We start from the raw sequence: 25449 nt of genomic DNA, 5'->3' as shown, positions 1-25449 counted from the left end.
AGCTAAGCCACTGCTTTGTACAAAGTAAATAAGCTGTAAAAAAAAGTGTCTGTAGCACTTTATTATCATTAGAACACATAAAAAAAGCAGAAAATAGCCACGTTAATTAGCTTTGATGCAGAGAAGGCTTTTGACCTAGTGGTCTGGCACTCCATAATACCAGCACTTGGGAGTACATGAGGTCATATGGGTCGGGATATAAAAGGGTTGGGAACTCCACCTACTGATGACAACATAATCCCCACATGATACAGCAAGAGCTGAACATGGCAGCCTTGATTTCACATCCACACCCTCAAAAAGAACACACTTCATCCAGAGCGCTGTTCTGCCATCAGTACAGAGTAACATGTAGCCCTTATTGTAGCCACTGTTTGTCACTTCTGAGATGCGGCCACCTCGTCTGCATGTTCAGCTTTCCGTTTGTATGAGAGTTTACATGGCCATGAGAACATGTCAATTAAACTTTGGGGGTAGCCTAACAGAACATCTGCTGTCATCAAAGTGCTGTGGGTTCAAAGCTGAAGGCAGGCTGTGCCGACATAGTCACTACAACTTCACCTGTTGTACTTTAAGGCCAGAGCAGCAACGAAGATCTCAAGCCACCTCAGGTCTGTATGTTCAGCTTTCTAATGTTTGTATGAGGGTTTATGTGGCCATGAGAATATGTCAATTACATTTTGGGGTAGGCTAGCAGTTAGAACATCTGCTGTGGGTTCAGACCTGAAGGCAAGTTCTGCCGACATAGGCACAGTGACTTCACCTTCTCTACTTTAAGTCACGAGAAGCGCTCCAGTCACCAGGGCTTGTAAATTTCATACTTGGGACAGATTATCCCTCACCCACAACAGCTATGGTTAAAACCTCCTTTACAGGATATGTGTTCTCTTAAGGCCCTCAGAGTTTCATCACTATTAACTTCCACAAGCAGCGGGTTGGTTGGAACATGAGCCTAAAGGCACACTCCCACACTGTGTGCATCCTAAAGGTTAAGGTGCCCTACTCTCGATGTGCACACCATTTACGTGGCCACAGAACGAGCCAATAACAGGATATGTGCCCAGTAAGCCATTGTCAACTGTGCACTCAATGGGTATGGCACATTACATTTTACTACTTCGTACCTCCTCATTCACGTAGGTTGATGAGCTGCTTCCAATTAAGTAGACAAAGCATTGTAGACAGGCCAAGTGTGCAGCTCACCAACTGCAGGAAGTTCTCACACCCCCCCTACACTACCTCACCTATGTCCAGATTCAAGCGATGTTACCTTTGGACATACACATGCATTGTGTACAGGTATCTGAACCTACATCGCTGCCTCTCTTTCTCCCAATTGGTTCTCTCTACATAATCATGCTCTCTCATCTCTCTATACAACATCATTTCACCAGCATTGGTAGATGCAGTGTGGAACCATGTCTACACTGTAAGAGAATCTGCAGGAATATCCAGAACATACAATCATTTTTGCAACTCTAGTTATTTCAGCATTACATGGAGGCTCCCTTCCCAGGGTTTACTAAGAACCTCACCTTCTCTATGTTAATACCAATGGGAAGCTACAGATGAAGCAGTTTGGGGCCAGGGGTAGTGTTACTCATTAACGGTTTTGTGAAGAAACAGTGTGTTTTAAGCCTATAAAATGTATTCGATATTTTCCTGTCTTAAATATGTCTGAAGTGTATTTCTCCTGTTTGGCCAGTAAATGGTGCACTGTTCAATATTTTAAAAGAGAATAAATATAATTGTTTTGCTCATGCTGTTTAGCTGGACTGCTAAAGAATCATGGTGATTTGTGTGTTGGGTTTGTGAGTGCTTTCGGGGGACTGTGGGACCACTGGGAGTGTGGCTCCAGTAACCTAGAAAGCACTGGGGATAATTTGAGAGTGGGAGACTTGCCCAAAGGCAGTTGTGACCCAATCAGTGGGAGGAGGGTGCTAGTGTAGAATACGAGCAGCAGGTACAGATGAACCTGTGCTGTGCTGGGGATAGACCCTTTAAGTGCCACGGGGTAACCCTAGGCAGGTGGCTAGGCATTTCGTGACAGGTTTGTTGTGCCCTTTCCCTTCCCCTCCACCACTACTCATGTGTCTCTGTTGGGAAGGAGCCAGGGCCAGCTTAAGCTATGGACCAGGTGAGGCTGTAGGCCAGGGCGCAGCCGCTAAAAGGCACCAAATGCCTGAACCCGTGACAGCACCAGCCCATGTTAAGCTCAGCTTTTACTAGGGCTGCATGTTAATCATAAAAAATTTAAATATGAGCAATGATTTGCCTTCTGCCTACCTCCCTGTCCGCACATGGTATGGCCTCTCTCCCCCCTCCCCCAGCTCATCGGCAGCTCTTTTCCCTCCCCTTCCCATCCACTTTTACCTTTTTCCATTTACTGAAAAGCGGCCTGGACCAGACCTTCCCTTTGAGCCATCCCCCACCCCCTTAGCCTTCTGATACAACTTCCTGTTTGGGATGGGTCAAAGGGAAGGCCCAATGCAAGCCTCGGGTAGCATTCCAGTACCGCTGCCGCAAGCAGTGTTGCCAGGTGGGCGGTTTTACCGCCCAATTGGGCGGTTTTCCGCGACCCGCCGCGGGAAATTTTTGCCCGCGGCGGGTTGCGGTTTTTTGGGCGGCTTTTTGGGCGGCTTTTTGATTTTTTTCGGCCGCGGGGGGTGGGGTTAGTGACGTTTGTGGGCGGGGTTAGTGATGTTTTGGGCGGGGCCGATGACGTGGGAGGCGGGGCCGATGACGAGGGAGGCGGGGCCGATGACTTGGGAGGCGGGGCCGATGATGGGGAGGCGGGGCTGATGACGGGGAGGCGGGCCCGATGACGTGGGAGGCGGGGCCGGTGACGGTGGGGGCGGGGCCGGTGACGCGGGGGTGGGGGTGTCAGGGGCGGGGTTTGTGTTTGGGCGGGTTTTGGGCTGGAAAAAAAATTTCTACCTGGCAACCCTGGCCGCAAGGCCGAAGATGTTACTAAAACTGGTAAAAGGTATAACTGGCTGGGAAGCAGTCTAGGGCTAGGGGAAGATGCCAGAACACTTGTTTTGTTTTTTTTTGTTTGTTTTTTTTTTGGGGGGGGGGGATTAAGAGAACTGCAGGTGGCCATGGGGGGGGAGGGGGAGAGGAACCTCAGGTGTTTGAGGGGAGACAGAACATTGGGAATACACAGAACATACAATCATACTGCTCTCGTAAACTTCCCTGCTTGGTTACTTACTATCATTACCAATTGGTCAAGCATGCAAAGGACTTCTGGGCCCTAGAATGGACCAGCTGATTTAACACAGACAGATGCCAGCGAGCGAGCCTTAGTGGAAGCATTAGAGTGCAAACCCAATGCAAGCCAGTTTAGATCTAGACACTGTTGATCACAGCCTACTCCTTGATACGCTGACGGCACTTGGATTTCAGGGCTCTGTTCTTTCCTGGTTTTCTTCTTCTATCTCCCATCATACTTTTAGTGTATACTCTGGTGGATCCTTATCCACTTCTATCCCACTATCAGTTGGTGTCCCTCAGGGATCAGTCCTGGGACCTCTTCTTTTCTCCATCTATACTTCTTCCCTTGGTACTCTATCTCATCATCTTTACGCTGATGACTCCCAGAACTACCTCTCCACACTAGAAATCTCAGCAGGAATCCAGGCCAAAGTATCAGCCTGCCTATCTGACATTGCTGCCTGAATGTCTCACCGCCATCTGAAACTAAACATGACCAAGCCTAAGCTTCTTATCTTTCCCCCATACTCTATTTCTGTGGGTAACACTCTCATCAGCTCGTAACCTTGGGGTCATCTCCTCTATCTCCTTCTCTGCACATATTCAGCAGACTGCTAAAGCCTGTCGTTTCTTTCTCTATAATATCACCAAAATTTGCCATTTCCTTTCTGAGCACACTACCAGAACCCTTAGCCACACTCTTATCACCTCTCGCTTAGACTATTGCAACTTGCTTCTCACAGGTCTCCCACTTAGCCATCTCTCTCCTCTTCAATCTGGTCAAAATTCTGCTGCACGATTTATATTACACCAGTGTCACTATGCTCATACTAGCCCTCGCCTCAAGTCACTTCACTGGCTCCCTATCCGTTTCCGCATACAGTTCGAACTCCTCTTATTGACTTAGAAGTGCATTCACTATGCAGTACCTCTCCACACTCCTCCCCCGGAACTCAGTTCACTGGGTAAATCTCTCTTATCTGCACCCTTCTCCTCCACTGCTCAGACTCCGCTTCTTTTATCTTACTGCACCATATGCCTGGAATAGTCTTCCTGAGCAAGTACATCAAGCTCCATCACTGGCCGTCTTCAAATCTAGCCTAAAAGCCCACCTTTTTGATGCTGCTTTTAACTCCTAACCCTTACTCACTTGTTCAGTAACCTTATTTTATCACCCCCACCTTCGTAATACCCTTATATCCTATTTGTCCTCTTTGTCCTAATTAGATTGTAAGCTGTGTCGAGCAGGGACTGTCTCTTCATGTTCAAGTGTACAGCGCTGCATACATCTAGTAGTGCTATAGAAATGATAAGTAGTAGTAGAGTGCAGGGCATAGTACAAGATGTAATGGTGTTGGGTCCACTAGGAAACAAACCGTGATCATGGTATCTGGAATGAAGCCACAAAGGTTGTTTATTGATGAAAAGACTCGACACAACTGTTGTGTTTCGGCCGTCAGGCCTGCATCAGGAATCTTGCTCAATAACGTGTCGTTTATTGAGTCTCAGACGCCAGGAAGAACAGCTGATATGTGCCGTAGGTAGCACGTGATATGATGATCTGTTGTACGGGTCTTTAGAAAGACCTTTGGTGATAAGCTTGCTAGTAGACAAATCGAGTGTCGTAAAAAGCATGCATACAACAGATCATCATAGCATGTGCTATTTAACATTTATAAATTATCTGCAAATCAGAATGATGGGTGAGGTGATTAAATTGATGACTCAAAACTATTCAAGGTTGTTAAAACACATGCGGACTGTGATGCAGAAGATCTTAGGAAATTGGAAGACTGGGCAGCCAAATAGCAGATGAAATTTAATGTGGACAAATACGAAGTGATGCACATTGGGAAGAATAATAGTTATCCGATTCTAGGGTCCACCTTGGGGGTCAGCACCCATGAAAAAGATCTAGGTGTTATTGTAGACAATACGCTGCAGTCTTCTGTTCAGTGTGCAGCGATGGCCAAAAAAGCAAATAGGATGCTAGGAAAAGAATGATAAAAGAGAATACTATAACGCCTCTGCATCGCTCCATTGTATAACCTCACCTTGAGTATTCAGTTTAGTTCTGCTCACCTATCTCAAAATATATTAAAAAAATAATAATACATATATATATATAGCAGAATTAGAGCAGGTTCAAAGCGACCAAAATGAAAGAGGATAGGACTCCTCTTCTGTGATGAAAGGCTAAATAGGTTATGGCTCTTCAAACTGGAAAAGACAGCTGAGAAGAGATTATTGAGGCCTACAAAATTCTGTGTGGTGTAGAACAAGAAGTGAATCAATTTTTTACTCTTTCAAAAAGTACAAAGACTAGGGGGACACTAAATAAAATTACACGGAAAAACAAATAGGAGGAAATATTTTTCCACTCAATGAATAGTTAAGGTCTGGAACTCTTACCAGAGGATGCAGTAACAGTGGTTAGCGAATCTGGGTTTAAAAAAAGGTTTGGACAAGGTCCAGTTTAGAAGAAAAATAGTCATGCCATTTACTGTGCAAGAAAGTATGAAACAATACAGACATCTGGGAAACTGCCAGCGAAAATTTCTTGTACCCTTGAGCCCCAATCCAACTCAATCCTGATCGAAGCATGATTGAAAGCCTGAGACGGACTGATTATAGCCTGATACAGAAGAGGAGCCAACTCAGTGGATACTAAAAAAATAATCAGCGCTAGAGTATCATGAGCGCATGAGTGATGGGTATAATCTTTTTCGTACAAAAAACAGAAGAAACCAGTCTTCGCAAAAAACACCAAAAAAGCAAAACAGCGAAGATGACTAACAAAAACAAAAATAATCCAAAATGTAAAAAAAGATCAAATTTGTATTTAAAAATACAAATACATAAAAGAATTAAAAAATGAAAAAGACGACACTTGTTTATAAAAAAATTTAAACACTTTATTAATTAAAGGATAGCAGGGAGAAAGGGACTCGACACAGCTGTGTTTCGGCCGTGCAGGCCTGCATCAGGAGTCTTCTCACCGTGTGTTGATTTTTAATTCTATCCAATTATAAAGAAAATATGTGAGTCTCTTTTTAAAGCTGTAGCGTTAAATGATCTTTGTAACAAAGTGAGGCAAAAAGCATCAGAGCAACGTCTCGTCTCTGTGAAATCAAGAAGACTCCTGACGCAGGCCTGCACGGCTGAAACACAGCTGTGTCGAGTCCCTTTCTCCCTGCTATCCTTTAATTAATAAAGTGTTTTAATTTTTTTATAAACAAGTGTCGTCTTTTTCATTTTTTTAATTCTTTTATGTATTTGTATTTTTAAATACAAATTTGATCTTTTTTTACATTTTGGATTATTTTTGTTTTTGTTAGTCATCTTCGCTATAATCTTTTTCACCAGGGTAGAAAAGCTGCCAAGAGTCCAATAAATCAAGTACAGTACACAATAAAAAAAAAACTCCCTTCAAATAGTCTATTGGGGGCAATGTTGGACTAATTAGAATTATCTAAGAGAGGGTCATAAACCAAATTAAAAGTCAACCCCCCAATAATTATAGGGACACTATCAAAGGTTTGCGAATACCTGAGCAGAGTTTTGAAAAAAAGATTTATCATACTGATTGGGAGCACACACATTCACCAACAGCACTGGCACATGATCCAACACCTCATGTGTGAGATAATGTAATGCCCCAATGGATCTATGATATGCTTTTTAAATTTCCAGAAGCTCCTGTGAAATAATATAAGGGGACCTTCTAAATAATCCCCCACCTACCACAGACAATTTCTTGTGCTCTATGGAGTTTAAACGTGTCTCCTGCAACATAGCTACCTGTGTCTTTTGACTGTTCAACACCTGCAGTATCTTACTACACTTAACTGGTGAAGTAACACCACTGACATTCCAAGTATCGCTAGCATCAAAGTAGTCCAGCTTCCCACCAACAGTGATTGCCAGTAGGATGTCCCAGCCTATATCCTCCTCCAGCCTGACGCATCTCACAGGCATCTGAAGAAAAGGGGGAAAGAAAAAAAAAACCCACACACAAGAAAAACTATCCCTCCAATTGAATCCCAAAAGTGGTGGATCCTCCCTCCAACCCCCACCCCCCAAACCAACTGGATCTCCCAACCCTTCCACCTACAAATGAGTTGGCAAAGCAAATTCATCACGTCCCGGTACCCCTCCCCTCCCTAGTTGTAGGACCCTCTCCAAAAAGGAAAAGACAATAAAGAGAAAGAATCTCCCATTGCAAACACTTCCCCTGATCCCTTCACATGCCCAAACCATCCCCTCCATACCCCAACCCCATAAGAACACTCTATACCACAACAAACAGCGGCAGAAAAAGCCAAAATGGGTCAAACACATTAAAAAGAACAAATACAAGGCATGTTGAGCTTATGCTGTTCTCTTTGCCCAGCCAAAGACTGTGGAGTCCAGGATAAAGGGAAAACGTACTGCAGATGCGACGCAAGGACCCCATTAAAGTCCACTTCCACACCTCCTCACAACAGCAGTCAGCAACAAAGTCACATAACATCATGAAGTCTCAAGAAGGGGACATTCTCCTAGGGCTAGGTTGAATCCATAAACATGTGAAAAATAAACCAGGAACCCAGAGAGGTAACCCTTATCATCTCAGCAACAGTTTAAAGCCTTTGAAGTTTGCCCTCAGAACCCAGATGTAGAGATGCAATGAACTCCTTGGCCAGACCTGCATTCTCAAAGAATGTATCACTACCCTCATGTTTTGCAGGGTATAACAAGGAAAACTTAAGTTTCTTTTCAAAGAGGTTGCACAGAGAAGCAAATGTTTTCCTGGCCATAGCTACATGTGCTGAATAGTCCTGAAACTTAGCAGTCTTTCCTTCGTAAGTTAAAGATTGCCCAGAACAGATAGCTTTTGATATAGCTTGTTTGTGATCATAATTCAAAATTCACATTATCACAGGGTGAGATCTATTATTGGATTGTATCAGGGGGCCCACCCAATGTGCCCGCTCCACCTGCAAAGGCCCTAAGTGGTGGCCCAGATGTACAGATTGCAGGATCCAGTGTTCCAGAAAGTTTACCAGTCCTTCAAAGTCTCTGGTAACCCGATGAGGTGCAGATGATTCCAGCAGGAGCAGTTCTCTAAATCATCAACTTTAGCTTCTAGCTCCGCCAGCCTTTTTACTCATCACCTTCATCAGGCTACCTCCCACCGCCATGCTGTCCTCCACATTACTCACACGCTGTTGCAGGTGATATAAATCTAAATTAAATCCATCTAACCTTTCATGGGCTACTCCTGCCCGGTCATAAATAGACTGCAGCTTTTTAAAAATTGAGACTAGCTTCCACTGCAGCCGTTACCTTCGCAGTCCATGTGGAGCTGACAGAGCAGGGCCTGAATATCCGCCTTCTTTCCCTCAGGCACCTTAACTCCGCTCCGTCACCCTCCGTGGAGGTTCAGCTGCCTTTCCAGAAGAGCTATGCTGCAGAACACCACACTGAGGAATACTCAGGCGCTAGTGTGAAGAAACCTCTCACTCCCAGACCAGGTAGCAAGATTTTGCAGCTGTAATTGAGAGATCAATAGGAGGGAATGCTAGAGCTACACGCCTCAGCGTCTACTCTCTGGCATGGAACCACGTCTACGAGGTTGTTTAAAGTGGAGCTCTTACAGAACAAGCCCCTTTTCTTCCACCTCTTCAACCTTACATGCATCTCTAACCATCAAGATACAGAATGAGCGGGGAACAAGCAAAGGGAACTGGAGAGCGAGACAGAACAAGGGGTTTTGAGGGGAGGGGAAAGAGTATGAGAAAGGGTGCTGCCATCTGTTGTTGCCAGAAAGAGAACCACCACCTTGGTGGGGAGTGACCAACTAAAACGGTGAGATGTGCAGAGGCCCTGTAATCAAACCCAAATCTCTCTATATAAAAGGCAACACCAACGTTCTATGAAGCCTCCAGCCGGAAGTGTGAAGGGGGCGAGATATCCGGTTTCCCTATGAGTGTCTGCCCCGCCCTCTCTGTAACACAGTCAGTGAAGGAAAGCAGCAGAGCACGAAATCAAATCGCTGGCTCTGTAACAGTGAAGGACTCAAAGGGGGGAGGGGAGAGAGGCCAGAGACACACACACTCCCACATGCACACAGAAGAAAACATTGCTAGCCCCCGTTTCATTTGCATCAGAAACGGGGCTTTTTTACTAGTCTTCCATAAAGCACTTCCCCCTCTGGAGAGCCTACAAAAAAAGGCTCCGGTTTAAAGTCCCCTTATGGAATTCAAAGTTCATTTTATCACATCTCTCTATAAATCTTGAAGACTGGAGGTGGCTAGGAAAGAGCAAGAAGGAGCTCATATCACCTAAGGCCAGCTTGAGCCCGTCTTCGTTGTGCTCCCTTGCAGGAATGGACATTAGTTCCTTTTAATAAAATGAAAATCAGAACTCTTAAGAAAAAGGGGAATGGGAAGATATGATACAGACATTTTAAATAATCATATATACTTAGAATATATATTTTTTATTTTAGTTACATTTGTACTCCGCGCTTTCCCACTCATGGCAGGCTCAATGCGGCTTACATATACAGGTACTTATTTGTACCTGGGGCAATGGAGGGTTAAGTGACTTGCCCAGAGTCACAAGGAGCTGTGCCTGAAGTGGGAATCAAACTCAGTTCCTCAGGACCAGAGTCCACCACCCTAACCACTAGGCCACTATATACTTTTTAAAATAAACTAACCTATAACCGTTTCTGTTAAATTTGTGACATTCTGGGCAAATTGTGCTTTAGTATCTTGTTGTAACTCGCTGTGAATTATTTAATCTGGTATTAAATGGCCTAACTATAAATACTTGAAATATACAAACAAATCTTTTTTTCAGAGCCAAGGAAGTGGTAACTAGAGAACATGAACTGAGGATGCAGGGTGACAGGCTTAGAGGAGTAACATCAGGAAACACTTTTTCACAGAGAGGGTTGTATAGATGGTTGAAACACCTTCTTGTTGGAGGTAATGAGGATAAAAACAGTGCCAGAATTCAAAAACATGCGAGATAAATCCCAATATAGAAAAAGCATGGAATCAATGCAAAACTTAAATGACCTTCATACTTTAAAAACAACGTAAGGAGGTTTGATGAACAGGAAACGGCATAAACCTATCTAGCCCATTACTGGGTTGAAGCAGGTAGGCAGAGCAATACTTATGAGCTTGTCACCATATCAATTATTGTTTTAGGTGTACCAAGATGGTGGCAGCTGACTTGGAGAGAATTAAAACCTTCTTGGGTGGAGTTCAGCTTCAGCTTTGTGATGTCACACTGTCTCCTGTTCAACAAACCTCCTTGAAACAAGGACTACAGGGGTGTAACCACTGAGAAGCAGGTCCAAATCTAACCATCTTACTGGGTAGGCTGAAAACCTGGACTAGATCCTCTTTGAGAGAAATTAAGGCCCCAGCTCAGTGGCTCCCAAACCTGGTCCTGGAGGCACCCCAGCCAGTCAGGTTTTCAGTATATTGACAATGAATACTCATGAGAGAAATTTGCATGCACTGGAGGCACTGAATGTAAATCTGCCACGAATATTTGTTGTGGATATCCTGAAAACCTAAGTGGCTGGTGTGCCTCCAAGGACCAGGGTTGGGAACCATTGCCCCAGCTATTAACTCTTACCTGATAGTCATAGCTAAGGATGTCTGTCAAATCCTTACAAACTTCAGGATGCAATCAAGTACAAAAGTCACAAAATTATAACCATTTTTTATCCCACGTTTAATTTGTATTTATTTTCTCTCAAACACACATTAAAGGGAGACATCTACTTTCGGTTCAGATACCTTTCCTGTTTATTATGTTTGGTTTCTTCAGAAATGACGCAGAAGGCGACACACAGTTCAAGAACTTAAAAAAAATGGATACTCTACCCTCCCTCACCCCTCCAAAAACAAAACACCAGAGAAAAGAAAAATCCAAACACTATAACCAAGGGAGCTCCAGGCTTCAGTGACAGGGGAGGTGGATTCTTGCACCAGCTGAATCCACTATTTCAAGCCAATGCCACAAGGAAAACAGAACTGAAGGACACTGGGAGAATGCTGGTCAGGAGAAAGGGGATCCTCCATTAGTCCTTACATGTTCTAACAAGAATTAAATCTTGCAACTATTTTTAAACCCTTGTGCTGAGACCCTGGCTGAACGGACACCGAAATAGGTATTCCTCATCAATCAGCATGACCCCCCCCCCCAACTCCAAACACACGCTCTCAACGTATGTTTCTGGGTCTCATATTCCCTGCATGTCTATCAGCTCTGCTGCCCACATGGCTTCTCAGCTGTCCATTAATGAATAAGTTAAAATAAGTTACTTCAGGCTACATCTTTAAATTTCGCTTCCATTCTTGCTCCCCCCTCCACCCCCTCTCTTTTGTTTGTAATTCTTTGAAAGAGAAATTCCCTTTCCTGACACAGCATCACAAAGGGATTCAGAAGACAAGTTGCATTGCTTTGTGGTCCCTGGATCAAGAGACAGAAAGGGGCGTCATGGAGATGGATACAGAGATGACAGAATTGATCTAGCTGTGCAACAATGACGTGCACACATACGCACATAGTGCACAAAGCTTCAACCAAGTTAACAAGAAAAACAAAACAAAAATCCCAACCCCCAAAAGTCTCTTTTCATACTAGCACGTAATGTAATTTCCCCCTACCATCTGCCTGCTCTCCCTCAGTTTACTGGGTGAAGCAAGGTCGCCACCTTGTGGACAAAAATCTGGAAAATGTCAATTTCTGATAGAAGCAAGAAATCGCTGAACGGGGGAGGGGTGCTAATGGAAAGGAAGGGGTAAACAGATGGAGGAACTGGATTAATTCTCTCTGAATTAAATATGTGTTGGGCAGAAGTAGGAGAAGGAATTAAAAGGATACTTGGTTCCATCAATCATTTCAATTATGAAAGCAACTGGCTATCAATTTTTTTTTTTTTTAAAGCAACATTTACACTAACCACAAGACAAAAGTTTTGTCCAACGCATGTTCCATTCAGATAGACATTTCTGTACATGGAATTCCAGTTCTGCGACCCATTCTTGTAAAACAGAACCCCGCTTCCAAACCTGGACCTGCAGCTATAAGACACGTTCCAGACTGGAGAATGCCAAGAAAACCTTCCCTTCCCCTCCCCCAAAGAGAACACCAGTGAGAAAAAGGAAAGTGGCAAAAAAGGAAAACAACTGCATTTATGCCCAGGGTAGTTGTGGGCAGGGCATGGGACGTGTGGGGATGGGAAGCTGGAGGGGGGGAGGGGCTGCCCAATTTAATTTTTCCAAGAAAAAGAAAAAAAAGAAATGAGGGGTGTTTTTCCTAGGATAGACAAATAAAATAGGTAACTGTTGAACAGCAGGGTGACAGTGGATAAGCAGCAGCATCGGCTAGATCACTGAAGGAACGGCATGGGGGGGAGGAGCTTCCACTCCTCCATGTAGCTGCTCCCACCTTCCCCTTCCTTCTCTTCACTGCTCATCCTCCCCAAAGACATCCTTCTGTTTGCGCTTCATGTTCTCAAAGTCAAAGTCTGTGCCGCTCATCCGTTTGTAGATGTCTTTGATGTCATTGCAGGTGGTTTCGAAGTGAGTCGTGGCATCGTACGAACGGGAGCAGAACACCTGCAAAAATCCCAGCCACAAGAGAGAAAGAGACAACTTGAGAAGTCAGAGGGTCAGCCAACTGCCTAACCACATTTCTTACCTTGATCAGGACGGTGCAGGCTTCTTGGGGTCATAGAAGAGCCTGCTCTATGGAAACTGAGACTCCTTTTACTGAACCAACATAAAAATAACAGAATGTTCCAGACAGCACACACGTCCCTTCTTCAAAAGGTACCCTTGAAAGCTCCTGTATAGCTGCACCTTTAGCCAATTCCAGACCCTCTCTATCCACGTAAACTGCAACCTATTATTCCCTTATGATCTTCTGCACAAAATGTTTTGTTTTTTTTAAATTATTTGGATTTGGCGCACTCCTTTTTCAGTTGTAGCTCAAGGCAAGCTACATTCATGTTTTGTATCCTCCTCTCAATACAGCATTTTTGTTCCCACTCCAACAGAACCTCTGCGCTTTTCCTTTCCACATTTGTAACTTTTACTGCCAAAAATCAACACCTACCCTGGGACTGCATTTCTGCAATAAAACAGACTCATGTGTCAAGAGACAGGTCATTTTCCTCAGCCTCCTTCTCTTTAATAAAAATGATCTCAAGCTTGAAAACTGAGGCAGTTTTGTTAGCAGAAACCCCTTACAAGGAAAGGCTATTCTGGGTCAACGCCAAGTTTTCTGGTGCCTGTGGCCAGATTAAAAAAAAAAAAAAAGCTCTTGATTCCTCCCCTCTCATCTAACTCTCTAGTATCCAACTCAACCACTCAAGGAACGCATTGCGTTCAAGATCTGCACGATTGTACACAAAATCATTCACGCAGACGCCCCAATCTACATGCTAAACCTCGTGGACTTGCCTCCCAAGAACGCCTTAAGATCATCCCGCAAATTTCTCAATCTGCACTTCCCCAGCTGTAAAGGACTAAAATACAAGCTGATACACAACACCACCTTCTCTTACATGAGCACGCAGCTGTGGAATGCATTACCTACAGCCCTGAAAGCCACTGACAAAACAACCAACTTCCGCATATCCTTGAAGACATATCTCTTCAACAAGGCCTACAAAGAGAACCCATAACCTCACAAAACCACCTCACCAATCCTTCCAATTATCAAAGTCCACCTTCCATACTATCCTGCCTAATACCTTCCTACTCTCTTCCCTTACTTAATCTCTATTCAATACTATGTATATCTGATATTATGTAATGACTACGTCATAAACTCTGTAAGCCACATTTGAGTCTGCAAATAGGTGGGAAAATGTGGGATACAAATGCAATAAATAAATGCAATAAATAAATAAATAAATATTCTTGCACCCACCTCATCCCTTAAAAAACATTGCTGGATTTCTATTTCAAATTATTTAGTGTTCAAGCCTTGCTGACTTCTAGAACTCTAGTTTCTACAGCACCCTCCCCTCTACCACAGGCCATTACAGGAATGTTAAGGACCTTACCTGGCTCTCTAGTCCATCATCTGTTGGTTCATATAAATCACTGATGGCAACGAACCTGGAGAAAGAGACCAGGAAGAAACTTAGCATCCATGGCACTTCATGCCAACAGCACCCAGAAAGGCACAGATCAGAGCTGATTAGCTTAGGACAGCATCAGCGAAGAGCCTGCAAAGGGTCCTGATGACAAATTAACAGAGCAGCATCACCTCACTCCCAAGAGATTTACTTAAGGAACCTTACTTCTGGTCAATGGGCTCCAACAGCTCCAATGCTGGTTCAATCTCCTTCTCTGGTTCCGTCGTCTCCACGGTGGTGCTGACAATGGCAATGTACTTGCCCTGTGCTGCCACGTTATGTGCGTACGAAATCATGCAGACATAGATATCTGCAGGGGGTGGAAAAGATCAAGAGCACGGGGTGCTGAAAGAGGCAGATGGGTATCAGGGACTAACAACCTCCCTTCTCTTTCAAAATACCAGTACACCTCTTGCCCGGCTGATGCCTCTGGTTTCTGTCTTCTCTTTTAGCCAAATTATTCTTTCCTACTTCCCTGATTGGTCTCTTGCTTACAGAAGGTAGGGGAGAGTACTATCCACTGCCCTTAGAAGAGGACATGTGGTGAGCTACGCATAGCCCTTACACTGACCCCTAACGACCCACTGCAGATTAGCACTGGTAGAATCTCTATAAGGAGTTATGCCCTCATTCATTGCTTCCCTCTGCCCCCATCTTCCACCCCCAAACCCGACAATTCACCTGATTTCCTATTGACTTGGTTCTGGGGGATGATGATCTGGCAGGAATTGGCATCATTGGTATTCTTGATAGGGTGACTGAGGATGCAGATGACACGGATCACTTGACCAGCCTTGTGCACACGATCAGGAATATAACTGGGGTCGCAGATCAGCTGCTTGCATCGGGCTACCTGGGGGAGGGGGGAGGAGGGGAGTTCAAGAATGGAAAATGATATGGGGCAACAGGAGAGAGATACTGTCATGTAACGCCTAAGTGCTACCTGTAGCACCCACTTGGGGTTAACCCTGCAGCCACCTAGAGGGTCTGTCCCAGCACTGCCCAGGCCCGCTCGCACCTGCTTCTACACTGGCATACTTGTCCACCCACCTACTGGGTTCCGCTTGCCTCTGGGCGAGTCTCCCACCCGCAAGTTATTTCCCCGGTGGTTTCTAAGAACACTGGTACCACAATCCCGGGGGGACCCACAGTTCCTAGAAAACACCCACAGACGGAGAACACAAACCACCAGGATTCTTAGTCCATGACAACAGAGCTAACAAGCTATTACGTTTATTATCATAAAAAAGGTAGAACAGTAAACAGAATAATGAGTGAACGGTATAAAGGTGTAAACAGCAAACAGTAACAGGTAAACTTACAGGAATCAACATTAAAACTAGCTAAACACTGTCTTACTACTTTAGTACCTGGGGAGTTCAGGAAAAATAACTGCTCATAGGATTTAAACAGGGTCTTGGTGCAGAAGTCTTCACTGTCCACAGACCCAGCTGAGACTGGAGAAATTCTAGCATATTCTGGCTAGATCTTGGGCTTCAGGGCCCACAGCACTAACACTAAGGGTTTCCTCTTTCTCTGGGGATGATAAGCTAAAAGGAAAACAGACCTCGGCGATGGCTATAAAGCAGAGGATAGATGCCACCTGCTGGCCAAACAAGGGAAATGCATTGAAGGGGAAAGAGTACCATAAAACAACATTACAAGTCACAAGCATTAAATTCCCCGTTTTGCCACAGATACAGAGAGGAAAAGAGACAGCGCGAGAGGACAGAACAAGAGAAGTAGTAGGAGACATGGGGCAACATATGAGAGAGAGAGAGAGGGAGAGACATGGGGCAACATATGAGAGAGAGGGAGAGAGGGGACAAGAGAAACAGCAACAGTGTACCTCTCCTTCCGACTTTACACCAATCACTTTTCCTCTTTCCATCACGATCTCATCCACAGGCTTGTTCAGCATGTAGGTCCCACCATAGATGGCACTCAGCCTGGAGGCAAAAGAAAGGGGGGGGGTCACACAGGGGTGCTCACCCTTTTACCATGTTCCACTGTTTCAAGTAGAGACACTCAGTCCCTTCTGCACAGACCTTGTTGTTTCAGGTAGAATGTGTTTACAGGGACACTGTCCTTTTGCACAGTCCCTGCTGTCTTGGGACAGAATGTGTCACAGGAACACTCTTTCTGGATTTTTTTTTTCAGCTGTACAAGTTAAAAAAGGGAAGATTTGCTTGGGCCACAGTCCCTCACCTGGCAAAGCCCTGTGGGAGTTCTCCAAGCCCATAGAGAGGGTAGAGGTAAGGACTCTTTCCATATCTTGCTAGGGACTCGCTATACAGCTTGATGCGGTTGATGGTCTCTAGGCAAGGCTGGTCCAGGTAACTATCACCCAAAAGGTAGAGAAAAACATTACATGCATTTATTGGCGTTTGTATTTTTATACCACATACTTAGCTGAACATTACACTGGAAATCCTCTCAGAGGCACACAAAAAACCTCAAAGCCCCAGAGACTCTCAGAAGACCACCTCAGACAGAGCCCTCCCTACACACACAGACATGCTGAAAGAAGACTCCCTCACCCCCCACCACTCACTCGTCAGTGCGATAGAGCGCCAAAGCATGGCCGGTGAAGTCAATGACATCCTGCCCCAGGTCGAACTTCTTGTAAACATCCCGCATGGTGGTGGTCTTGGGGTCCACCCCCTCAAAGGTCTTGGGATCGTTCTCATCGAAATTAGCTATGAAGACCAGAAACTTCCGAAAGCGTCGCTTCTCGAACATGCCCATAAGATCTGAGCAGGGATGGGTGGAAGTGGGGTGGAAAGCGGAAGCGATGGTTAGAGACTGAACCTGGAAACAGCAGGTAACCTTATCCCAGAGCGACAGAAACATAGAGACAGGCAGAGATTTCCCAAAGAAGACAGAGAAAAATCAAAACCTTCCCACAAAAGAATCAGCAGGAAAAGTTTTGATTAATACTGGAGGAAACAGCAGCTATAAACAGCAACACATACTGAGGTCAGGTTTCAGACAGACACTATCCATATGGTAGAGAGGTGGAGGGAGAATGGAGTCACAAAGTGATCCATACAGTGGGGATATGCAGGTGCTATATGTACTCATGATATGGTTAGTTTGGGCCTGCTGAGCAGTAACCTAAACACATAGGGGACAATTCTAAAGTGAGTGCCTCTATTTAGATGCGCTCAGATGCCTATTCTTTAAATTTATTTATTTATGGTTCATTTGTATCCCACATTTCCCCACACATGCAGGCACAATGTGGCTTACAGCAAAATTAGGAAAAATTACAAATTGAGAAAATACAGTTAAAGCACCCAGATTCCGTTACAGAACGCTAGCATAGCCCAGATTCTGTTATAGAATGCTAGCTTAACAAGAAAATAAACGTGTCTTATATTTACGCAACTGCAGTTACACCAGCCACAGACCTGGTGTTAACTGTGGGTGCCTAAATGAGGAAGGGGCATTTGTTAAGTGGGACCCCCGCCTATTGCCCCCCTTGCATTCGTGTGCTAGCGCTTTTTCAGGTTAAGTGCGCATTGAAGCGCATGAGTTCAGTATTCTGTAAGTTTATTCACATGATGTGGGTGCCCAGTTATACAATCAGGGGAGAGTGAAGGCAATGGTCACTGCACTACTCAAAAAAACTAGAGCAGTGCTGAATATACTGTACTGTTTTGGGATCTCGCCAGGTACCTGTGACCTGGATTGGCCACTGTTAGAAACAGGATGCTGGGCTTGATGGACTTTTGGTCTGTTCCGGTATGGCAATATTTATGTACTCATAGGTATTAACTTAAATGCCACAGCTGGTGTTTGAATACGGTGACTGTCACTAGTGAATATTACCCCTGATATATCGTGCCATGAGACATGCACTGCAACCTGAACAGAGAGAACACTGCACATCCCCAGAACCTGAGTCCTGTCTTTGGTTAATTGTACTTTTACAGCTTCAGGTATTACTTTGTCAATAAATGTAACTGTGGAGGGTAAGTAGAGGCCTTATGCCCAGCATTTGGGCCCCACTCACGCAGCTAGTAGCTCCTTATAGAGCTATTCTCACCACCCGAGACACAGACAGAGAAATAGCAAGTAATCTCAACCAGAGAGAGATACAGACAAGAAGGCAGAGGGGGTGCGAGTCAGCCAGAGACACAGCAGTTGGCTTGAACCCTGTAATAAAATGCCACAAGCCCATGCCACAGAGACACCACCCCCACTCCTCCTCCTTTGGGACCCCTTCTCTCAGAAACCTTACTACCTGCCCCCAGTACCCAGTGATCACACTGGGTCTCTGTTGATGCAGTATCTGCTGCCACTCACTGGATGCTAGTGCTTCTGTCTCAGTGGACGGCACTTTGTAAATCTTGCCACCCTTGTAGACGAAGCTGCCTTCTACCACCTTGAAGTCCAGGTACCGGGTCACCTCTGTGTACAACAGCATCTTCACTAGCTGACCTGCAGCAACAGTGGGGACATCTTATCAGAAACGCATGCATGTGTGAATGGCTGCAGAACATCACAAATATGTTTACCTGGCATCTGAAGTACCCAAGAATGGGGGGGGGGGGGGGAGGGAATAGGAAAGGGAAGTTACACAATACTGTCAAATTGTCCCTATCCATTTGAGGATCCACCACATCATTTAAATCCCCATCCACTACTATAATCCCACCATTCTAGGAGCATATGTGCATCCCAAACATTAGATTTACACACTCTCTTATATATATATATATATATAATAGGCCCCCCTGTCACAAAATGCTTAGCCATCTGCCTGGTGCTACCTCGCACCCACTTAAGAGGGTCTATCCCTAGCACAGCTCAGGTCTTCCTGTACCTGCCACTTGTGCTCTACATTAGCACCCTCCTCCCACCAACTAGGTCAGAACCGCCTCTGGGCGACCACTCTCAAAACTATCGCCAGTGATTTCTAGGTTACTGAAGTCCACACTCCCAGTGGTTCCACAGTTTCCAGAAAGCACTCACAGACCCAACACACACAACACACAAACCACCAGTATTCTTTATCAGTCCAGACAAGCAGAGGCAATAAACAAAAGGAATGTTTATTGTCTGAAAAACTGAACAGTGAAATAGGAAAAGTGCAATCAGCAGAACAATAACAGGTAACTGAAATGTGGATCAATTATAACAGTAAGTAAACATTTGTATACTATCAGTAGTAACCTGGGAAGATCAGGACATATAATTGTTCACAGAGCCTCAGCAAGGAGATCCTAATCTCTTTTCTTCCTGGCTAACGCTGAAGATGAAAGCCAGTAACTTCTGGGTAACTTCAAACTCTAGGCCAATCAGAGCCCAGAACACAAGTTTTAAAAAAGAAAGCTGGCCACATCACTGCAGGTCTTCGCTGCAACAGCTTTTTTTTTTTTTTTTTTTTAATATTGTTTATTGGCACAACACAATATGTTACAAAATACCAAAACCACAGAAACATTTCACTGGGTAACAAGAACAGAATAGGGCCTGTATATGAAAGGTGCCATCAAAAATTTTCATTTACCACTTACGCCCCCCCCTACCCCCCGTATAACCCCCCCCCCACCAAACCCCCCCTCCCCACCCCCTCTAACAATTCAAGATTCTACTTTTTGCTGTGGGAGTGAGCGAGTCCCAATACGGAGACCAGGTCCTGCAAAAGTGGTCTCCCCGTTTAGAGACCCTCTGCTTCTCCACTGAGCAACATTGCATCATGGCGCATCACCAATGCGACATACAGGGGGCCTCCCTGGTGAGCCACTGCTGCAAGATGGTTCTTTTCCCCATCAACACAGATCTCTTCAAGAAGTCTCTCATTCCCTCTGGCATGGGCCCTTGCACCGAAAACACATCAAACAGCTGGCCAGGGGCGGGCTTCCATCGCACTTTCCACAGTCCTGATACCTGCTTGCCCATGGCCAACCAAAATGCATGCACCACCGGACAAGACCAGAACATATGGCCCAGGGTGGCGCCTCCTCCAGCACACTTAGGGCAATCATCTGACTCTCTCAAGGTTGCTCTAAAGGCTCTGTGGGGTGAGATGTGTAAGCGCAGTAAAAACTTGTAGTTCAACTCCCACCACGCCGTATTCTCTGTCACTTTGCACAACAATTTCAGACAAAGTTCCAACTGTTGAGGTTCCAGATGCCATTTCAGCTCCTGACTCCACCGAGTGCATACGGGAGTGGTGTCAAGTGGTGGTAAAGAGTCTCGTAAGCAACCATGATAGTATTTCAGAGGAGTCCTCAGTTGTGCCTCTAGCCCCAGTAATTCATCCTGGCGCTCCCACACCCCTCTAGTCAAGAAGTTAGCCGGCAGTGACCGAACATAATGTTTCAGCTGTAAATATGCAAATGCATTACCCCTATCTAAACCAAACTCCTCACACATGGACTGAAACGATTTTATGCATCCCTGCTCCGTGACCACCTGGAATAGAAAGTGGATCCCCCGAGTAGACCACCTCTTCCATAGAGCTGAGGACCCTCCCTCTGGGAATGCCAGATTACCCCGGATTGGCAGTAAGGGCGACACTGATTTGTCCCATTTAAAAGTTTTGCTGAGCCATTGCCATGTTTTACGTAAAGGGTTCAAAATGACTTTGTAGGGGCCCAAGGGGGGTAGCTGATCTGGGGGGGGGGGGGGGGGGGGGCCTGTAGCCAATATGCAAAGTGAAGAGGTTCCATCAAGGCAGTCTCGATCTCCATGCATGAGAAAAATTCAGTGGATCTAAACCAATCCGATAAATTACGTAGACAGCTGGCTATAGAGAAAAGTCTCAGATCTAAAAGCCCCAGTCCTCCCTTCCCCTGGGGCCGCATTAGTGTCTTGATCCCAATTCGTGCTCTTTTCCCCTGCCACAGAAACCCATTAAGCTGCTTCTGGAGCCACAAGTCTTCTTTGTGGCCCAAGATAAGCGGTAGCATCTGCAGGATATACGTCCATTTAGGGAATAAGATCTTATTGTATAAAGCGATGCGGCCCTGCAACGAAAGTGGAAGCCCCCTCCATCCCCGCAGCGTATTCAAAAGATTATCCCTCAATGGTGCTAGGTTTATGGCGGACAACCGGGTGAGGTCGGATGGAATCAACACACCCAAATAGCGGACCATCCCTTCGGCCCATTGGAATGGGAAATCCCCCCACCCATTCTTCTTTTATCACAGATTGGACCGGAAGTGCCACCGATTTTTGTAGATTAAGGGTGAGTCCAGAAAAAACCCCGAACTCCCTTATGACCTCAAGTACGTGGGGGACTGAGATGGTAGGCTATGTAAGGGTCAGGAAGAGATCATCCGCAAAGGCAAGCACCCGCGTCTCCCTCCCACGGCATGTCACTCCCCTGATATCTGGATCCTTTAGTATAGTACGCAGGAGGGGCTCTAAATATAGAAGGAACAACAGTAGGGAAAGGGGACACCCCTGCCTAGTACCCCTCGCCACTGGAAAGGGGGTCGAGCGGAGCCCTTTGACCAGCACCCGTGCCGTAGTGTTGCGATAGAGAGTCTTTGTGGCAGCCAAGAACAGCCCTCCCACCCCGATATACTCTAAGACATGGAATAAGTAGTCCCAGTTCACTTTATCAAAGGCCTTGGCTGCATTGAGACTCACCAATAGCAGTGGGTCTCCAGTAACCTGGCCATAGCTAACAGTACCTTCCGCACACGAGTGACCGCGTGCCGGCCCCGTACAAAACCCACCTGGTGTTCCCCCACTAGAGATGGAATGTGGATTGCTAGCCTATCCGCCAGGACTCTGGCCAAGATTTTTAAGTCCACATTAAGCAGGGATATAGGTCGATAGGATTCCATCTGGTCTGATGGCTTGCCAGGTTTAGGTATCAATGTAATGAGAGCTTCATTTTCTCCCCTAGAGAAGAACCCCCGCTCTATCACCTCATCATAATAAGCCACCATGGGGCCACAGAGCTGGGGTGCCAAAATTTTGAAGTATTCGTTGGAGAATCCGTCGGCCCCAGGGGCAGAGCCCAACTTCAATGTCTTAATAACTTTTTGTACCTCTATCCCTTGAATTGGAGCAGATAGCGCCTGTTGTGCGTCTGCCCTCAACTTGGGCATTCCTGCATCCTCAAAATAATCCCATGGCGGGGGTCCGAGTTCGCGGTCACCCGTGGCATACATGTCCTCGAAAAAGGCTCGAAACCCATCTAAAATGGCTTGCGGGGTAGAGACCCGGGTCCCACTCAGATTAAGAATCGTGGGGATAAACTGACGCGGGGCGTGCGACCGTGCTACCCTTGCCAGCAATCTACCCGACTTGTTACCAAAGCACTGAAATTTTAGCCGGCCTGCCAATAAATGTTTCTGGGCTTGTTCATGGAGGAGGGTGTTGAGTGCCACCAGGGAAGCATCCATCTTATCTTTGCGCGAGAAGGGAGCGCAATATACTTTTTTTTTTGCTAGCTTATACTCCCCTTAAGTACCCCTGAAGCTAGTCTCTTGGCCCTTGCACTTAGGTACGCAATCACCTCCCCTCTCATGACGGCCTTAGAGGCCTCCCAAAATGTAATGGACGAATCGCACGAGTCAGCGTTAGTATCAATATAGAATTGTCACTTTGCCTGCAGATGTTCTAGAAATTGTTTGTCTTGGTGTAGATATGAGGGGGAATCTCCATGATCTTACCCCAGGCGAACCCACAGCCAGATCCAGTACCAACCAGATCATTGCATGGTCGGAAACCGCCATCGGGCCCAGCTCTGCTTTCCTGACCTTGAAAAACCATGTTTGAGAAACCAAGATATAATCAATTCTCGACCAGGTTTGGTGAACTTTGGACTGATGAGTATAGTCCCGAGTAGTGGGATTGTGCACCCGCCAAGGGTCTACTAAGTGAAGTTGGTGACAAAGCGACAACAGCTTTAAGAATAAACATAATCCACCTGCTGGCAAAACTAGAGAAATACACTAAAAATTAAGGCACTTTTATAGGCTTTAAAAATACCCACTGTTCTGTCACACCCCCATTCTACCTAACATGTAAACAAGATACAGCCTACTGTGGTGAGCCTTAGGGCCCCCCATGACACTTCTGCTATGGGCATCAACATAGTTGACACCAGCTCTTGGAGAAGCTCTCTGAACCCACAGCTGGGGCCCGGCTCTGCCCACGGGTGCTGCATCCTGTATGACCCACTCAGCCACTTGTTACAGGATAGAATTCATTCACAAGCCATCTAGGCTTGACCCCTCAACCACACTGAAAAAAGGAGAAGACAGGAAAAGAGAGCCAGTGAATAAAGAATCCAGCAACAGAGGAGCCAGGAAAGAGAAGAGAACCGATTCAGGGTCTGAAGGGAGACCTGCTGCCCATCTACTCTACACCTGAGAGAACTGATTACTGTGGTGTCAGGGATCTACCTCCCAAGTGCATCTCTCACCTCTTATCCAGGAGTTTCTTTTAAACAGTTTGAAATCTAATTTTCTTACTTGCATTCTCAGGGAGGACCACAAGTAAATCCCTTAGCCACAGGAGAAATTAACCCAGAGTGGTGGCTCTGAATCCAGTCCTCTGGCTGGGCACTTCCTGTCAGGTTTTCAGGATATCCACATTATTAATAATAATTACAGTTTTTATATACCATTATAACACAAGGCTCAAGAAAGTATTAATGAATATGCATGAGATAAATTTGCATGTATGCAAACTTCTCATGCATATTCACTGTGGGTATCTTTTAAAAAAAACAGTCTGACTGGGTGTGTACTGAGGATTGGGTCGATAACTGCTGAATTAGAAGGACTGAGAAAAAAGTTTGGTGTTCTGTTGACCAGAGCATAACTATTCTGGTGATGCCTAAACTAGACACTCAAACGATTGAAGGTGAAACTAGTCATCTTCAAGGACAGTGGGGACAGAGGTGCTCACCTAGGGACCATCACTAAAGGCAGAACCAGAGAACAACACTGAAGAGAACTTCAGGTCTAAGGACTCAACTACAGTTTAAACTTTGAGCTCGTCTTGATTTTGAGAGATCTTTTTGCCTTTAATCCAGTTTAGGCCTTGTGTCCATCACCCCGGCCTCATCCTATTCCCCAGAATATTTTACTCTGTGTACTGGTTTGCTGGGGGGGAGTAGTATTTTCTTCCTATTTAAAATGACTATAAACTGCTTTTGTGTAGGACCTCTAGGGATACCCTTGCCCTCATTAAGGGGCCAGCTACCTAGGCAAGAACCATAAAGTCCAGAAAGCACACCTCATTTTCACTTCACTCACCATTCGCCATCAGAAACTTTGGGATGAGGTCCACGTTCCAATCTCGTCCCCGCCCCATGCTCTCAGGGGGTCCTTCAGGGATCTCAAATCGTTTATAAAGCTGCAGAATAGAAGGCAAAAAAAGAAGAGAGAGAGAAAAATGAAACAGTCCTCGTCTCTGCTCTTGCCTGGCACAACATTGCAAGTAAATGTGTGTGTGAAGGAGGGGGAGTGAGTGAGGAAGATACCGTACAAAACAAATTCAGAAGCAAAGGTGCTGTAATAAGAACATAAGAATAGCCATACTGGGTCAGACCAATGGTCCATCTAGCCCAGTAGCCTGCTTTCAACAAATCACAAGTACTGGGCAGAAACCCACAGTAGCAATATCCCATGCTACCAATCCCAGGGCAAGCAGTGGTTTCCCCCATGTGTATCTCATAGCAGACTACGGACCTTTCCTCCAGGAACGTGTCCAAACCTTTTTTTAAACCCAGATACACTAACCATTGTTAAACTGTTACCATATCCTCTGGTAATGGAGTTCCAAAGTTTAAATATTCCCTCCTATTTATTTTACAAGTATTACCTACTATGTAACTTCATTGAGTGTCCCTAATCATAGTACTTTTTGAAAGAATAATAAATTCACGTTTACACATTCTACCCACTTAGAATTCTGTAGACCTTTATCATACCATGTCCACAACATCAAAATTCATCCTACTAACAATATCCATCTCTGCAACCGCACCCTATACTTATGATAAGCAGCAACTCTTGAGTTTTCTGCTACAAGATAAACCGCAGGGAATCATGCACCAAAATACTGAAAATTATATACAAAAAGTTAAATAT

General features: G+C 45.3%; 1 protein-coding gene across 1 annotated transcript in view; it reads right to left on the bottom strand.

The window, feature by feature from the left end:
• Nucleotides 1-10955: 10955 nt before the first annotated feature.
• GDI1 (GDP dissociation inhibitor 1) overlaps nucleotides 10956-25449 on the bottom strand; it is a 39233-nt gene continuing 24739 nt past the window's right edge. The window contains exons 3-11 of the mRNA XM_030194147.1: nucleotides 24613-24712; nucleotides 18689-18823; nucleotides 16932-17130; nucleotides 16586-16717; nucleotides 16227-16326; nucleotides 15059-15230; nucleotides 14543-14687; nucleotides 14303-14357; nucleotides 10956-12848 (exon numbers count right to left, since the gene is read on the bottom strand). Coding sequence (XP_030050007.1) covers nucleotides 12696-12848; nucleotides 14303-14357; nucleotides 14543-14687; nucleotides 15059-15230; nucleotides 16227-16326; nucleotides 16586-16717; nucleotides 16932-17130; nucleotides 18689-18823; nucleotides 24613-24712 — 1191 coding nt within the window. The 3' untranslated portion in view covers nucleotides 10956-12695. The remainder of the gene's footprint in view (nucleotides 12849-14302; nucleotides 14358-14542; nucleotides 14688-15058; nucleotides 15231-16226; nucleotides 16327-16585; nucleotides 16718-16931; nucleotides 17131-18688; nucleotides 18824-24612; nucleotides 24713-25449) is intronic.

This window comes from Microcaecilia unicolor, chromosome 2 (genome assembly GCF_901765095.1).
Source record: "Microcaecilia unicolor chromosome 2, aMicUni1.1, whole genome shotgun sequence".
Classification (NCBI taxonomy): Eukaryota; Metazoa; Chordata; class Amphibia; order Gymnophiona; family Siphonopidae; genus Microcaecilia; species Microcaecilia unicolor.
This window is presented reverse-complemented; position numbering and strand designations above follow the sequence as displayed.